The sequence below is a fragment of the Gavia stellata genome, chromosome 1, assembly GCF_030936135.1.
Source record: "Gavia stellata isolate bGavSte3 chromosome 1, bGavSte3.hap2, whole genome shotgun sequence".
Classification (NCBI taxonomy): Eukaryota; Metazoa; Chordata; class Aves; order Gaviiformes; family Gaviidae; genus Gavia; species Gavia stellata.
In genome coordinates this window covers 68,950,885-68,968,556 of record NC_082594.1, presented here as the reverse complement: position 1 = coordinate 68,968,556, position 17,672 = coordinate 68,950,885, and the positions used below count along the sequence as shown (strand labels likewise).

Here is a 17,672-nt window from a genome sequence, read left to right as displayed (position 1 = left end):
AAGAGCTGTGGGCTGAGTCTCACCCTCAAGTGGAGCTGGGACTTGAACAAGGTATACTCTTGGACCTGAGAGCCTGGAAAGTCTCTGTGGCTCTGTAGCTTAGACAAACCTGAAGAGTCCCACACATGTGTGAAAACCTACAGAAATTGAAACCGGCAGCTGTCTGCTATGAGATGCACCTGACCTGTGATGAGAAATAACGGGGCTGGCTTTAACTGCATTAGTGCGGGTACCTTTAGCATTAAAACCATGGCAGCAAATAGTTCAAGGCTTGTACAGAAGCAGCCAGGCCCAGGTGGTTGTACCCATGTCAGTGTCACCTACAAAAAGCTGTTACCCAGGACAGTTAGGATCACAGGAACAAAAGAAAGTGTCCACAAGTTACAACTAAATTTCCCACTGTAGTATAGACATAACCTTCTAGCTACTAGATAATCTCCATGCTGCAAAACAAAGACTCGTGCCAATCTTTTAAGACATAATTTCATCCTCCTTTGATCCTTTTCTTCACTCTAGTCCATTCTTCTGTACATCTAATTTGGATTTTGGCGGGCTCTATCTACATCTGCCTCCCTCCTTCTGCTGAAAACAGATTGTTGGTTGAAGGAAGCGTAAGTCAGTGTGAAATGTAACTGCTGCACAAAAATTAATCTTTGATTCAAAGGAACTGATAAGTGGTTGCTAAGAAAAGTAAGATGTAGCACTTTGGCAAGAGCACGTTCAGAAATACGAACCAGCTCAGTGCCCTACCTTCTCCCTGTGGCAGATCGGACATTTGTGTGCATTGCTAGCTTGGGCTGACAAATTACCCAGTATTTTCCATTAACATCCATGCTGCCAGGTCTTATAATAAGTAAGGAGATACCAGATTTCAGCTGAGCCGGAGATAATGTCGGAAAGCAAACTACCCCAGCCATCTACCAAATTACGTACAAGCTCTGACTGTTACCCAGTTGTCTCAGCCACTGGGGGGGGGGGGGCAGGGTGGCCAGAAAGGACAAAGCTAGAGAAAAATAGCCCTTCCCTTTCCTCATCTCAAGAGACGGTCTCTGAAGAGGAATCAGGAAACTCACTAGTTTTGTTCCCTTTCTATTGCCCAGGAGAAAATGTTTCCTCAAAGAAACATCAGATCAGATAACGATGCAAGGGTGAAGAGCTTTGGGTCTGTGTCTTAGCCTACTGCAGGACTTTGATAAAGTGGATGAAAAACTCCTGGAGGTGCAAGAGGGACTGACATGAGAATTGGGGAAGCACACGTAGCTGATGAGGACAACTGTTGGGTTGTAGGATTGCTCTGAAGAAGCAGCTGTAGTAGAAGCTGTTAGGGAGGCTGTTTAGGGATAGCATTAATTCCTGGGTACACAGTGAACAGATGTGCTTGCAGGAGCTAAATATGGAACAGTGAGCATCACAAATATTCCTCTCTGTTGCTTCCATGCATACACAGGCACACGCCTATCTCCAATGCAATGCAAGCTGAGGGCTCAAATAACCAAGCCTTTGTTTAAAAAGTCCTTTTTGTCGGGGGGAGTCTGATGTGATTTTTGAGCCTTTATTATTTGGCATGCTGCAAAATAACAATCCAAAATCGTGCTTCTCTCTGAGCCACCTTTACTGTGGCCAGGCAACAAGGGAAACAGAAGGTGCCTCTGGGTGAGGCTGTGGCTTATCTGATTTCCAGTAAGAGCACTGGAAGCGATGGAGCTGACAGAGTGTGGAAGGAGAGACAAATGCCTGTAATCTGTTTTTGTAGGGTGCGCCCTGGCAATGAGGCAGGATGGAGAACATCTCCAAGGGACTTCTGTCGGGGAAAAGTTCTGCCAGCCAAATACAAGTATGTAGAGTGTCTGACCTGTCTTCTGTAGTCCTTTGATCTTTTTTTCTCTGCTGTCTTTTAGGATCAATTGGCAGCTGCAATGAACATCTGTCTTCCCGGGACCAGTGTCAGCAATGCATGCAGTGTCCTCCCTTGGCTACCCAAGATAAAGAGAGGGAGAGATGGCACTAGAGGTTTGGAGAATGAAACTTGTGCTGTACACTCGGGACCGGCCCTGCAGCTTTCCCACCCCTGGTTTGGTTCTTGTCAGCCCTGTTCTTTCTGAGTGATAGCAGGACAGAGAAACACACAATCCCCAGAGGGAACAAGAATGTGAGCTAACTCCCATCTTGCATAAAAGTAAGGGAAGTTGGATAAAGCCCAAGTAACAGTCTGAGCTTCCTCCATAGTTCCCACTCTGCCTTTTTGAACAAGAAGTTCCTTCTGCTGCCTTGCTTTCCCCTTTACTGCAGCGAAGAAAGATGTTCCTCGTGTATCGCCCATTGCAACAATGAAGTGAGGCACAGATGTTTGCGTTACCTGAAGTCTTGTGCCTTCTGAGGGCCCGTCTAACTTTGTGCCTGGATTTCTGAAAGCTTTCCTGTTACCTTCCCCTTACCTGCTGATGGCGGAAGACTCTGGGCATGAGTTGTGAATAGAAAAGGCATAGGATCTTCTTCGGCAACTTCAAAATAATCTGAAGTAAGCATTTATTACAGTGCAAAGCTACAGAAAGAATGGTTTAAATTTACTATAACCTTCAGAAAGAAAGCTACTGGAAAGAGAAAAATTCTAGTCCTGCTGTCTGCCTAGGTATGCTGTGTGGCGTGCCTGAAGTTGGAGTATCCCTCAGTCACCCTGGGCGGGGGGAGGTCACTGGGACTGGTTAGAGAAAGAAGAGGGGACATGACCACAACTAGTCTTCACACACTGTCGAGTCAGGGAGCAGCTGGGATCTGCTGTCTAGATCCAGACCCTGGGAAATGTTTCTCTGTCTCACAGCTTAGATGCACCTTTAGAATCTGCAGGTAAATTAAGCACCAGCTGACTCTGATTTAGAAATTCAGATGAAGTACAAAAATGAGAACAAAGTTCCTGTAGGCATTTCAGAGCCTTGCAGAAGCCTAAGCAAATTCATCCCCCAGAAACAAGACACCAACTGAAAGAAGTGGCTCACTGGATGGTCGTGTTGCTCTTGCTGTGGTAGTCAAAGGGCAGGTAAGACAAGGTTTCTAGATAGAGGTAGCATCTTTTATTAGGCCAGGTAGTATACTTGGAAAATTAGATAAGCCTTATGCACACAAGTTCTTGTCTCAAATACAGATAATGCCTTTTATTAGACCACCTTTTGGATTCTCAAGGATGTCTCAAAACACATTAGATAATTCTGTGTGGGTAACTGAACCTAAAGATTGTTTCTAGGTGAAGAAAATTGGGTTTGACTCACAAAATCTTCCTTAGTTTAGAGGAAGGAATCTTCCTCCACAGTGTTCAGAAGGCATTTGAAAATCTTCTGATGGTGGTTTTATTATGATGCAATATACTCATCTCTTAATTCCAAAACAGGAGTGACTAAGTTTTTGTGTCTAACCCTAAATTTTGGTAGCTGCTTTCAGAGTCTTGTCATCATATGCTTTGTGCAGAATAAGGAGATTATGAGCAATTTCAATCTTGGACTCAGATCAACTCTTCTCTCTCCAGACTCACAAACTGTGAAATCTGTGCCATCCAAAACATCTAAATATGGAATCGACGCCAATGCATTTGTTATCTGCTGCCATTTTTTATAAGTAATCAAGCAGTTTGGTTTCAAGTTAGTCTATGAGATACTGGGATAAATCTGAGGATACTTCGGTTTTGCTTCCAGTGTTCGTTGGTAATTCTACCTTTGCAGTAAGGATTTTAAGAATTATAAATGCTTGCAGCTGTGGACAGGCAGAAGAGAAGTTCCCCTCCCTTTCCCTTACGGTTTCTCCTTATTTTATCACTGCCATGCAAAACAAAATGGTTCCTCTGTTAATGAAACAACTACTTGATGAAACGACGTAGTGTGCCACCACCCTAGTATCTCAGGGTATGCACAGTATGTCACTGAGCTAAGCCACCACTTAAGCCAATGAAATTATGACAACTGACGCGAATTTTCAGTCTTTTTAGTAAAACCAGGGGAAGAGTCAGGAAACGTTTTTTTTCTTTTGAGAACATCAGAATGGATGTTACCCCTAGTGCTAAGCTGGACTAACTGGGTCTTTCTCAAAGAGCAATGGGAAAATTAGAGAGATTATAAATGAGGACACTGAAAGCAGTTCCCATAGGAACATAAGAAAGTAACTTAAAGATCTCTTATGTTATTTCAAATTTAAGGGCAGCTTCTGAAAGCAGGATATAACTAGCATAGAGATATAATCTCAACTTCACACATGAATCCTCATCCCTCTTCTGTCCACTTGGCTTACATATTGGTGTACACCCAATTCTCCACCTTGCTATGCATCTCCAGCTGCTGCAGCCAGAAAACTGGGGAGGTGAGATCTGGGGCATTGCTGTGAAGGACGGTACAGATGCAGCTATTGACTGCGGCACTGGGGGAACACAACAGCAGGTGTTCTCAGTATTGCTCCCCTCTTGACTCATTTACTGTCCCTTCTTCTGTATGATATTAGAGACTTTAGTAAAACTCGCCACATTTGTTTGGAAGCAGGAGGTAAGGAGGAAATTAATGGGAGATGCCGGAATTCCCTAGCAACTTCTATTTTTTGTTAAACGAAACAAGGAATTCAAATCAAATGCCCCAGTTTAATTTCTGAAGCACCACCAGGACCTCAAAATTACGACTCCAGATGGACGTAATCCAGAGCATGGCAGCATGCCTGCTCTTCACTGACACACACTGCCAATTGGTAATGCTGCCAAACTGCTCTGAATCATAATCTGTGAAACAAAAGGAGATTCAGTGAATCAGGAATGTAAACTGCCTGACAATTTATTTGTATTGACAAGTTTTTTTGCTGGCAGAACCCACTTTTTGAAAAATTCCAAGTTCATAACAGGTAAATGAATTTCAAACTATTTTTTAACCCATCTATCTTTAGTAGTAAGTGGTTTCATCTGACTTTGCACCAGGTAACGAAGTACAGTTTAACACCTATAGAAGCCCATTTTCATGCTGCTGAAAACTTATTAGAAGTATGTGCATTTGGTAACTGTGGTCATTTTTGTAACTAGATGCCATAATGGAGAATTTCAGAGATACACATTTTATAAGTGACATTGAAAAAATGACCCTTTATTTTTTTATTTTTATTTAGGCATCTCTAAAGGAGGTACAGTCCTGCTCTCTCTCTGAATGTGACATCAGCACATTATTTTTGGGTTTGTTTTTGTATTCTGGGAGAAGCAGTTCTTATTTTACAGTGGAGGTCTAATCAGCAAAATTGTGGTATCATGTATTTTCTGAAAATGATGGTATTAGATGAAGATGATGGAATAAATCTCCTGATTTATTCCTTCAGAAAATTCTTACTCTATTTAATGAAATAGTTTTACTTAAGCTGAATTTTGGAACAAAATCGTGTTATTAGTACAACAAATAATACCTAGGAGGTCTGCCTTTAGGCTTCTGCAGGGGAAGAGATTTTATGAAGAGACTCCACAGCATCTTTTTTGCTGGGCTGTTTTTCCATGATGATAGGTGAATTGGTTAGTCTGTCTTTAAGCCAGAGAAGGTGAAAAAGCTGACAAGTGTGACCAGACAAAAGGTTAAATCTAGCTGAGGTGGAATAATATGACTATGGTGATCCCTTTACAGGCTTTAACTGTGATCTACAAATTGAAAAGACTCTTCTTAGAAGTTCAGCAAGAACCAGAGCTAAGAGATGTTCAACAGAGCAAGGTATATACTCTGGAATATTTTTCCTCTAGTGTTTTTATCCAGCAACTCATTCCCCATGGGCTTTTTTTCTCCTGTAGAAAGACCAGAGCAGCAGAAGTCTAAAAGAGTAGTAGTTGGTAGTAGTAGTAGCAGTAGTAACAGAAAGACACAGTATTAGGTAGTTTTCAAGCCATATGCTGTTTCTGTGATACGCATATTTCTGAAAACACAGATTTCAGCACAGGGTAACCATAGCGCTTGTTCGATCTGTAAATGCTTAAAATGTAAATACACACGTGGAAACTACAGACAAAGCAGCCGACCGATAAATTACACGCTAGTCATATCTGTTACATTTTTGACACATTTTTAAACCGCATTCCTGATCTGCTGCTGAACAGCTATTTATACCTGCTTGCTTACCAAAAAAAAAAGTGTCTCATAGCAATAAAAGTGCGAAGACCGCATAGCCCAACCTTTCTGTGCAGGCGTGCCCCAGGACCAGAGATGCCCTGGCAGAGCCGGGGGGGGGGGGAGTGCAGGAGGGGGCACCCCCGCAGCAGGGAGGGGGCAGCCGGAGGGGCTCCCAAACCGCGGGGCGCTGAGTGCCGCCCTACGGACCTCTCGTCCGGCGCCCCCGTCCGGGGCGGGGGGCGGCGCGGGCTGCAGCACCGCCCCGGCGCGGGCGGAGCGCGGCGGCGCGGGGGGCTGCGCGGGGCTGCGCGGGGCTGCGCGGGGAGCCCGCAGGCGGGAGCGGTGCAAGCCGTGCCTCGGCTTTCTTATTTTTATTAAATTTTTAATTTATTTTTAACAATTATTAATTCTCTCCCGCCATCCCGAAGTTGGATGTCATCTCAGCCCGCCTGGGAGGGGAGAAGGAGAAGGCAGCGGGCGCGCAGGGCGAGCCCACCGCATCCATCCCGCGGAAAGTAAGCGCCCTGCCGGCAGGCTCCGCGGGCGCGGAGGGGAGGGGAGGGCGCGGGGGATCCGCGGGAGGGGGGAGGCAGCGCCGGGGGGCGCTTTCCGTCCGGGCGGAGCGCGCTCCTCGCTGCCGCCGGCGATGCCTTCCAGGGGGTCCGCCGGCGGGTGCCGAGGCCGGGGCTCCTGCGCGTCGCCGCTCCGGACGCCTTTGCCGGAGACTGAGGTGGCTTTTTTACCTTGGGTTGCGCCGGGCGATAGATGCAGGTGGGTTTTTCTTCCAGTTTTCTACGCCTCCCCCCTCCCAAATAAGTGTAAAAAAGTTTCGGAAGGAGAAATCGCAAACCGAGATTGGCTGAAGAGGCTTTGGCTTGATGCAGCGTGTAAGAGCTCGGGCAGAGCCGGGGCGCTGAGAAGGTGCTCTCCGTTCCCTCTGCTGCAGCCGTCCCGGCTGAGGCTCCGAAAAGGCACTTCTCATCGCTGCAGCGCAGGTCGGGAATGGGTGCGTCCCATTTACTGTTAGCATAGACATTTCTGTGCAAAAAATTCCTCTTCGCACGCAGGAGGGGTTGCCTTAACTTTTAAAATACTATATAAAAGTAGCTTTTATTTCAAAAGCAATGGTTCAGGGTTTTCTCACACTGTTTTACCACACTTAGAATTTTCCCTTGAGTAAATGGTATGGCTTCAAACGTGTCAAACAGTGGTGGACTTCATCGCGTGTGTTCTGCACTTACGTTGTTCTCGTTTTCATGTTTGTCTTTTCCATGAATGTGAAATCCTAAAACTAAGTCTGTAAGTCTGCATGCAAGAGGTTCTCCCACAGTTTTGAGAGCTGGGAGAAACCTAAACATCTGGAGCCTCCTCTCTGTCTTCTAGGTTGCTTCTAAAGACCTGCCTCCGGGTCTCTTGACGTCTCACAGTGTGACTTAGGGCATGCAAAAAATAGTCCAAGAATTTTGTCTTCAGTGTCACAAAGTCTCATGCAGTCCCCCATCTTTCAACTGTGTTTGAAAAAAATTGTTTCAGGTGATACCTCTGTTTGTGGTTGCTTGCTGATAAGAGTAATTCAGTTTCTGATCTGGAAAACAAGGTTTAGTGTATAAAAACTTAAAAATATAGTATTCCTGCCATAATTCTGGCATCAGGTAAAAAAACCTGATTCCTCCTTCGTTAAATTTCAACTGGGAATGTCTTTGGAATTTTATTAATATTTCTAAATTTTAACTTTTCAGTAGAAAGCTAAGTTCATAAATGAAGGAAAATCACCATTTTAAAAGTGATTTTAATAGGAACTCAATCAACAGGCTGATTAAGGCTATGTGCATATGTAAATATAAGGGGTTTTTATCGCTCCTCTATAGCAGAAGAGAATAATGTAAGTATAATGTAAGAATCATGTAGTTTTTATAGCAAAGTTATTTTGAAGTTTGATTTTATTTAGTTTATGTGATTTTATCAGCTGTTAAATATTTAAAGTGAATTAAGCATGATCTTTGGCATGTTGCAGAACTTTGCAAGTGAAGATCGTAAAGAATCTGCCAATTAGAAATAATGATTGAGTTAATTTAAGAAAAAACCCAAAACAATCCTAAACCCTTAAAGCTAATATGTTCAATAGTTAGTACTTATTTTGGGGCAAAGCAAGAAAGAAAACTCAGCTTCACTGGAGTAGGATACTGTTCAAGCTAATACGTGGTGGCAAGTGCAAAAAGAAGCCTTACGCTCTCAGTGTTAATGCTCGTGTTTCCAGAAGCTGCTATAACATCTTTTAAAACCTTTTTTTCCAACAGACTGCTTCAGAGAAAAGTGCAAGCAGTGATGAGTGTCTGTTTTGCTGTATCTTTAGATTACTACTGTCAGAACTGTTTAACAGATGAAGCATTTAACAACTGGTGACGTTAAATGAACTTTTGGCCTGTTTCACCTGGCCATATGTTTTCTATCACTTTGGGTATGTTTTCCATTCCACATCAATTCAAATTAATTCAAGGAGACAAGGTGGATGCTCATGTATTTGTTTTGAATGCAATTGTGGGTTTTATTGGTTTTTTTAAAAATATTTTTTGAGAAACAGGATCAGCAGAATTAGATAGAGTTCAGTCCTGAGTTTGCTAGAAGTAAGGAGGGTTCAGGATGTCCTGCTAGATTGTGGAGACTTGGGGAGCACAGAGTGTCACCTGTAAGACAGGGTTGTCAGAGTTGCAAAGTAACCTCTATTAAACCAAGCTGTCTGTCTGGAGAAAAAAAATCAAGTGAACCTTGGAGCACACAAGCCCATCTTCAGATGTTTTTCAGCAATAATGTGTATTATTTGGTTAAATGCTAACATTAGGTAAGAAGTAGATCCATTCTTCAAGGGATTTGTGTGGGAGTTTAGAAGTTTTATTGAATCTGAATTTGGCTTGTACTTCATCCAAAGGTGTGAAATACTTAGCACTTTATATATGAGATACTAATAAGAGACTTACTCCTACACAGCCCAGATCTTCAGACGTTTCCCTCTGCAGACCCTTGTCTCTTAAGTTCAACCCAAACTTTTTGTAGCACATCTTAGCGAGTCCTTTTTGTCATCTTTCCATTTTAAGTGGACACAGGGCTTGACCTTCACAGTGTGCCTACTAACTTTTTAAAATATATCTTACACTGAATTGCCAGGGCCTGCTCCTCTTGCCCAGCTGTTAAGGCATCCTTCCCCAGCGCACCAGGGCAGAACTCATCCCACTGAAGCTGGATGGATTGTGGTCAGTGGAGAAATGACCTGGGCACTGGGCTGTGCCTGCACACCTGGTGTCAGACTGCTAAATTTTAGTCAGCTGAATCCCATCTGGGAAGTAAATGTCCTTTTACAACCACAGTAAATATGAACTCTTCATATGTCTTTAAAAATGCAGGATGTATATGACTGTGTGTAAAAGATCCACATTTTATTATTTATATTTTGAGCTTAATAGAGATACATATATAAAGTTAGTCATATTTGCTGGGGGGGATTATAACCTTTGGCTTTGTCTAACACCAAGGCTGTGATGCTTTAACGATAATATTATTCAGACTCTTTGCTTGTGATTATTCTGGTGAAGTTAATTCCCACATAGAAACATTTATCATGGCATACTATAATCTTTGCTACAGATTATCTAGGTGTAACCAGTTCAGCTTGGAAAAAAAAATTGCATCTGTAACTCAAATTAATCTGCATGTAAATCAGATTTCAGTCTCTTCAGATTTTGAAGCCAGATTCTGCAATATGCTTTGCAGAAGGGAGGAGCCGATAGAACTGACCTTAGTTGCATTCCTCAATAAACAGTCACATGCAAACAGATTAGACAAAACTGTCTTCAGAGTGGTGGAAAAAGAATAGATTAGTTTGGTAGAAGCTAGGGTGTAAGCAGAATTATTAAAAAAAAAATCTTCAAATGGTTACTTACTGAGTTTATTTCACTGTACATCTTGTTTTCCTGTGAATTAGTCCTTCTAAAGCTCTCCTTCAGCACAATGCCTTTTTTCCTACCAAAAAAGTGCAGTTATTTGCCTTTTCAGTCATGCAATTAGTGATTGAGAAACACTCAGAATTGTATTTTTTAATCAGTTGCTATTTAATTTGTGTTTTGTTCCACTAAACTTTAACTCTGTTCCTTTAAACACAATTGTGAGTAAACTTAAAGTATATTGACAGTTAGTCCCAGTTAGTTTCCTTCTACAACCCGCAACCAGAATTGGACAGAGGATAATTTTTTTTTTCAAAATGGTAGAAAGAGGATTTCAAATGTTCTTTCTCTTAGATATGCTACCTGAGACCCTTACCAATCTAAATGACCATGTACGTCCTAAATGGGGGAAAAAAGCAGAAAGCATCAGTGTTTCAGGTTGTCAATGACCAAACAGTAGAGGGTCTGCAAAGTGTACACAATTTACTCGTCAGAAGAGAAAGTAAAGGCAGATTGTATACATTAGAGTTCAAAATCACTGCAATAATGAGACATATTTAGCACTGTGAGTTTGTGGAAGTAGGGAAATAGTAAGAAGAAATACCTGCTATAAACGTTCACCATGACACAAAGATATGATAAAAGAGAAAAACCAAACAACCTCTGCATCTTCAGTAAATTCTGAACTCTCATTTTTACAGTTGGTTAACACATCTTTTCCTACAAAAAGCAGTGGTTAGGAGTAATACAGAAGATGCTCCATTTTAAAATGTGTGTAATCATTCTAGGAGCACATGACTCATGAAAGAAAGGTTTTAACATTTTTTAGTTCAGCAAGCTATGGGTATCATGCATTTTGCACTGAGGAGTGGAAATTCCTGCATATATATATATACACATTATGTATATATCCATCTCCGTTTTTATAGAAATGTCCATGCAGAATTTGCCTGCAACCATGCGGAAGGCTGGCTAAGCACTTATGCATTGTGGGATGTAGCTTGATGGACATGGTGCTGTGTGGTGTTGGGTGGGTTGTGGCTTGTTATTGTTGTTGTGTGGCGTGGGTTTTGTGGTGTTTTTTTTTTTGTTTTTTTTTTTTTTTCCCCCCCCAGGTTGGACTCGATGATCTTACAGGTCTTTTCCAACCGTACTGATTCTGCATCCACATTAAGCACTCTTCTATTGCTTCACAACATACACACACAGAGTGTATTTACTGCGTGTGGGTATACAAATTCATGTCTGTGGTGGCAGAGAGATGCGAAGCTTTGGGTGTTTGGCTGCTTTATAAATAATGAAGGAGAACATCTGTCCACTGGTAAATGTGGGAGAAGTGGAACTGATATCACAGCTCTGCCAGGCTTTGTAAGCACATGAGAGCTTCAGGGACTGTGCTTGAAATTAGTCTTTCTGGGTAAATAAATACTTTCTTCTCCTAAAATTTTCAACGTTTTAATTAAGCTCTAGCTAAGACTGAAGCTTCACTTGGTGTGGATTGACTTAATGTAGAGGAAGATACAGTTCTTCCTCTGGGAAGCTGTTGCAAAAGGTATGTCTTACCATGCATTTTCTCACCTGAGCAACTTTGCTAGAAAGGTGCAAACAGCCTTCTCCATGCTAAACTGTGAGCTAGGGAAAAACAGCCAAGGAAACACCAACAAGCTGAGTTTTCTATTGAACATCAGAGAGAAAACAGAAAAGACTGAGAAATATTTGTTACGGTTCAAAAAGGGAGGAACTATTAGTTAATTATGTACCAACTTTTTGGTCTTGGTATGGAAAAGGTTGTTTTGTTTTTACCATTTGTTGTGCTCTTTATTTCCAGAAGGACACCCATTGTCAGAAGAAACAACAGTAGCTGCCCTTGGGTAGAAGGGCTGCCCATTTGCTCTGACGGAAGACACCATGCTGAAGCACCTTTTTCAGATACCTTCCATTCTGAGCCTCAAAAAAGATCATCTAACATGATCCTGGATTTAAATAACAAAGATGAATTCGAGGTGATTGTTTGCTTGGTTCTGCTGCCCTGGAATTAGCTGCAGAGCTGACCACTGGAAAGGCACAGTTCAGGAAAATACTTCTGTGCTGCAATACAGTATTTCACACCCACATAACCATCTAAGAGCTGTCTCAGCTGAGTGAAGATCGCAAGACTCCTGAGATGATTTGACCTGTGATGGAGGGACGCTTCCGGAAAACTGCTGGAGGACTTCAGCACAGGGGACCTGGTGTCTCTGCTCTCACCGATCCATGTCAAAGTCCGAAATGAACCACACTTGGACATACAACCTGAGCTTTGGTGCACCTACAGATCCTGTTGAGCCAAGGGCTGGACTCTCACGAAATGGACACACAGTAGTGGCTGTCTTTCTTGGATTTATCTTGTTTTTTGGTTTCTTGAATAACTTGATTGTCCTCATCCTCTTCTGCAAGTTTAAAACCCTCCGTAACCCCGTCAACATGCTCCTCCTGAACATCAGTATCAGCGACATGTTAGTGTGCATCTCAGGCACTACCCTCAGTTTTGCATCTAACATCCATGGCAAATGGATTGGAGGGGAGCATGGTTGTAGGTGGTATGGCTTTGTCAATTCCTGCTTTGGTAAGAGTTCAGTGATAATTCTCTTATCTTACTCTTTTTAACACTGGTGCATGAAGCAACTTGATCAGTGATCTTACTGCTGCTCTGTGGTAAACAGAAGGATGCTTTGATTGCTTTGTTATGGTCAAACACAAGTGAAATGCATGGTTTAAAATACTTTAACAAAAGACTTTATGAAAGAGTAGCACAAATCTGATAAATAATTCCTAACATATCCCATGTTTTGAAATTACTTGTTTTTAAGAGTTAAAAATGGTGCCTAGAAAGAGGCAAGCCACTGGAAGGGGTTTGGCTAAGTGTATGAACATATATAATACTTCCCTCTGTTTCAGGAAAATCTGTGCCAGCGCTGAACTACAGGCCCCTAAGGGCTGCTTCTGTCATGAACAAAGCCTCCTGAAAGTACTCCATTTACCATTTGTAATTATCTGTCAATCTATAATTTGAATTCCCTTATGTCCCAGATAATGACTGTTTTCATCATCAGATGCTTTCTGTTCTCCCCCAAAGCAAAATCTTTATTTTAAAATTACATGCTTGCAGATTCAATAGCAAATTAAGTCATAGGAATAGGTTTGTCAGAAATAGCCAAAGTGTGCATCAAAGCCGAGGTAAAACAGTGTTCAGTGTTCTTCTCCTGTCCAGACAAAACTTCTCTTGCAACCAACTTTTGAACTGCTAGATTTAAGTGTTTTAAGTGAAAATTATTTTCATTATTAAAAAAGATAAAGGAAAAAGCACAGTCAGAGGGCAGCCTTCATCCCTTCAAGGTGACCTGTTGCTTTAAGAATTACATCACCAAGCAGTGACCCTTTCTGCATTTATTCCTACGTTCAAAAAAAGGTCCACTAAAGCAGAAACTGGCCTGTGGGTGCCTGTCTAGACATTATCTCACCCAGAGCGGGGGACCTGGCACAGCTCCCTCTTGCTGTACATCCTTGCTTTGGTGCCCCCAGGCCACCAGGACAGGACGGAGCAGACCCACCCCTGGCTCCTCTCCCACCCTGGAGCTGCCGTGCGTCTCCTGCAGGCTCTTTGGCCCGAAAACTGCTCCTGCAGCCCTTGATGTAGAGTCAGGCTGCGGATCCAAACGCACGTTTTCTACCTGAATTATAAGCTCTCACTGTTTCCAATGGTGCGGTCTCTGGTACCCTTCCCTTCCTCAAATGTGTGCTCCACTGATGACAGTTATCTCAGCCCAGCAGCTTCCCCGGGGAGAATGCTGCTTTGCCCAGAGTGAGCTCTCAGGAGTTAGCAGTGTTGTATAATATAAAAGCACTGACTTTGGCCATCCAAAAATAGACCCCATTATCAACAATACTTTGGCTTGTTGTGGCAGGCTGGTTTTGGTTTGGTCTGTGCAGAGCAGAATGACACGTCTTCTCCTTCCACGTTTCAATTCCATTTTTGTGACTTTTATGAATTCCAATATTTCAGTAACTAGTCTTCTCAGGCAGAAAGAGGTTAGGACTGTTTTTTCTCCATCCTTTGATTTAGCCTCCTTTTTATTATTTAGGAGTGGGATGGGAGAATAACATTTGAAGGGAGGGGAAAAAAGGTATGTGTTTAAGGGATTAGAAAAAAAATGTGTTCAAGGTGCTCTTCAAGCCTGCTGGCTTCTGTCAGGATACCTATGTGTTACCACCCCGGTAACTGTGGAATTAAACCAGCAAATGGGTAAGTTTCTCCTGGCGTGACTTGCTTATGGAATAATTCTTCTAAGAAGTCAGATCTTCTGTATAAATCAGATAGATGGCAGGAGTGCAGATTTCTGTGCTATTGTGATACCTGTTCTCATGTGAGAGTTTCTGGTGTGATTCTTAAAATTGATTAGATCATCAAGGAACAAGCAAGCAAGCAAACAAAACCACAAAACCCAGAATGCCAAAGGTGACCTCAGCTCCTCTGAGTGATGTCGGTGCTGTCAGCAACGTGTCCTGGGCAGCTGAGGCAGCCTAGATGCAGGTAGTTATTGACATGTGCACATGGAAACGTCTCATGACAGTGTTAAAAAAATCTTTTGCAATTCTTTTCTCAAAGTCTTGCAGCATTCACAACATTTTTTCTTTCACTAGTGCATATAGAGGGCATACTGAAGAAATTTGCTTGCAGAGTTATAATTAAAAATTTTTCATTGGAAAATAAGATGAATAAAAGCAAATAATAGTAGCAGGTTGCTTAACATTTATATGTCTCTATGGACAGATTATATCTGCTGATAAATACCATTCTTCATCAGGTTTTTTGAATTTTTGTGCTCCAAAGTGTGTTAAAAAAGACCTACTGTAGGTGTGGAGTGTGTCGATGGCTTTTCCAGGTCTTCATAGCACTTGAAAACAAAATGCTTAGGTATATGATTTTTTTTTTTTTTTTTTTTTTTTTTTTGCATTCAGTGTGTGCTGAAGGCATCACAGACTGAACAAGGATCCATTGAATTGAATGGTTAATTTTTTTTAATGGCTACTGGAAAGTGACATGAGAGAGTTGTGAGCTTTTTATTGAGACCAACAGGTATTATTGCTAAAAGAAAAAACAAATAGCATCTCATTCATTGTAGGATTATTTTCCTTGTCTCTGTGGACTTTGGAAAAATTGTATAAAACTTATTCAAGAGGTGGAAAATCAAGTATATTCTGTGTCATGAGCTGGTGGCTTAAGGCCTTACTGACTGGTGCAGTGTAGTTACTGAGGATAAGGAAGCTTTTTGTCAGCAAGAGGATTTTTTGACACCTAAGTAGTCCAGTTTAGACCATAGCCTTTGGCCTGATCACTGTGACTACCTTGTGAGTGGCAAAGCTGATTAGATTTATAAACATAAATGCAAAAGCCACAAAGACTACAAAATACTGTATGAGGCTATAGTATAAAAGGAGCATGTAAGAACACAGAAATGGCACAACTGTATAGGCTGGGAGGAGAACATGTCTTTGTGTTATTTACACTTTCTTGCAATCCCTTAGCTATTCTTAAAAAATATATATATATATACTTTCTATTTGCTAAAAATTAGCTTACCCTCCTTTGTGCCTCATGTCTGATTCTGGCCCATCAAGGCTAAGAGGAATGGTCTCAATCCTTGGTGTCCAGAATAGAGATGTGTAGTAGAAAAGGTAATTAAGAAGAACTGAAGTTCAACGTCAAGCTTTCTAAGTATAAACACTTCAGTATTCTTATCTGTTCCTTTTTTTCTCACGGGATATATCCTATCCTACTAGGATAAACATCAGTATAGGGCCAGGATTTCGGATGATGTTACAGTAAGTTCACTGGCTTCGGTAGAATTGCACTCTCTTGTACCAAATGAAGGTATGTACCTTTTTTTTAAAAACTGCAGTATTTTCCTAAATAGAAATTCCTAAAAAGAAATTTTAAGTGGGCAGCTGATCTTCATGACTTCGTGAGTATTTGATGATGTGTAAAACACACCTAAGCCAACTTCAAACAGTTAAAATATTTTTAAATGCAATTCATTCTTAAAAGGCTTCTGAGAAGGACTGTATTTTAGTGGTTATTTCTTTCCCCTCCCACTTTGTTTTGTGATGCTATAAAAGCCTCCTTCTTCCTGTTTAAAATGAAATTGAGAGAAGGTTTTATCCCCCAGGTCTGTGGCCTGGATGAAACCCGAGCCAGTGAAAGTAGGGAGCTGAGATTTGTTTCAAATGCAAATGCATTGTGAGAGATCACTCTTTTTTTCTCTGAAGTGTCTTACCTTGTTTAAAATCACATAACTGTTGCCCTAGGAGGTGATCTGGAAAGTAGATCTGATTCTCCTCCCAGCAGTATCTGCATTGCAATGTACATTGATGTTGCTTACTGTGGAATCGAGATGTAAGTTCTTTACTGGGCAATCCATTGCCTAGCCCAGGCACTTAAAAGCCATGACCCAAGAACCAGCACCAGGGGGTTGCCATGGGCACAATGGAAAAAAATATGAACAAAGTGCAGGTGTTCGGTTTATTTACTTGCTGCTTTCCACACGTCTGCTTTGTGATTTCAAACCATTCACACAATGCAGAAGTTTGAGAAGCTAATGGGAAGTGCAGACGCTGATCAATAAGCATGTAATGAGGATTTTAAGGAGAACATTAAATATCATGAGACCTGCTATGGAAGCGTAAGAGCTGCTGGGTCTTGGCCTGGGGGAGCATTAGGGGTGGAGCTAGAGGAGGAACAGCATGGGCTGTTCCCAGTGTAAATGATTTTACCCTGGTGCTTGTGCATGTTTACAGCTCTGTCAAGTAGGTCACTGCAGTGGAAACTGTGCCTGTCACCGAGTTGGGGAAATGGATGGATTTGCTAAATTTGCTCCCATTACTCACCACTTAGCCACAGTTTGACAGGCTCGTGGTTATACTTTTAAGCAAATGTGGAAAGGGACGCTGGGACAGGACACGTTTTCCCAGCTGAACTCTGAGCAAACTTTGCAAGCAAGCTGAAAAAAAAACTGTTAAATATATCATGAAATGATGAAACATTAGATTTCAATTTAGGAAAAATACATTATTTAGTAACACACTCCCACAGAGACCATATATACACAAAGTGATATGCCATCCTAAGATGAAGTTTGTCATGCAGCTTTGACCATCTCACACGTAATCTCTCCAGTGCCTTATTAAACACTTCAAATCTCTGGACACATGAAAACTTTCAGAAACATTTCATCTTTTCCTAAGATACTTGCGCTGATGTAGACTTCCCAAACATGCAGGACAGGCAGAATTTGGGCTCAGATGACTTCTGGAGTTCATTTTCAGAATTGCTACTTTATGCCATGCCGTACCAGGATTAAATATTAAATAAATTAATACATATGGGAAAGATGAAGCTTCTCTGGCTCAGGAATTACAACACTAGATTCTAACGCTGGAAAAGTTTCAAGGCACATCACTAGTAAGGATATTTTTGTGACTGTTGAACGCTTAGCTCATGTTTTCAGGTGTCTGCTGGTTGTTTTCTCTTCCTCAACCTTCATGGTAGTTAAAATACCTGGCAGTTTGCCCGAGAACTTGATTCCAATATTTTATTTTA

The 17,672-nt window shown here is 41.7% G+C and overlaps 1 protein-coding gene across 1 annotated transcript in view; it reads left to right on the top strand.

Annotated features, from left to right (window-relative positions):
• Nucleotides 1–12,289: 12,289 nt before the first annotated feature.
• Nucleotides 12,290–17,672, top strand: part of LOC132317625 (pinopsin-like) — a 92,590-nt gene continuing 87,207 nt past the window's right edge. Inside the window, exon 1 of the mRNA XM_059822167.1 lies at nucleotides 12,290–12,641. Coding sequence (XP_059678150.1) covers nucleotides 12,290–12,641 — 352 coding nt within the window. The remainder of the gene's footprint in view (nucleotides 12,642–17,672) is intronic.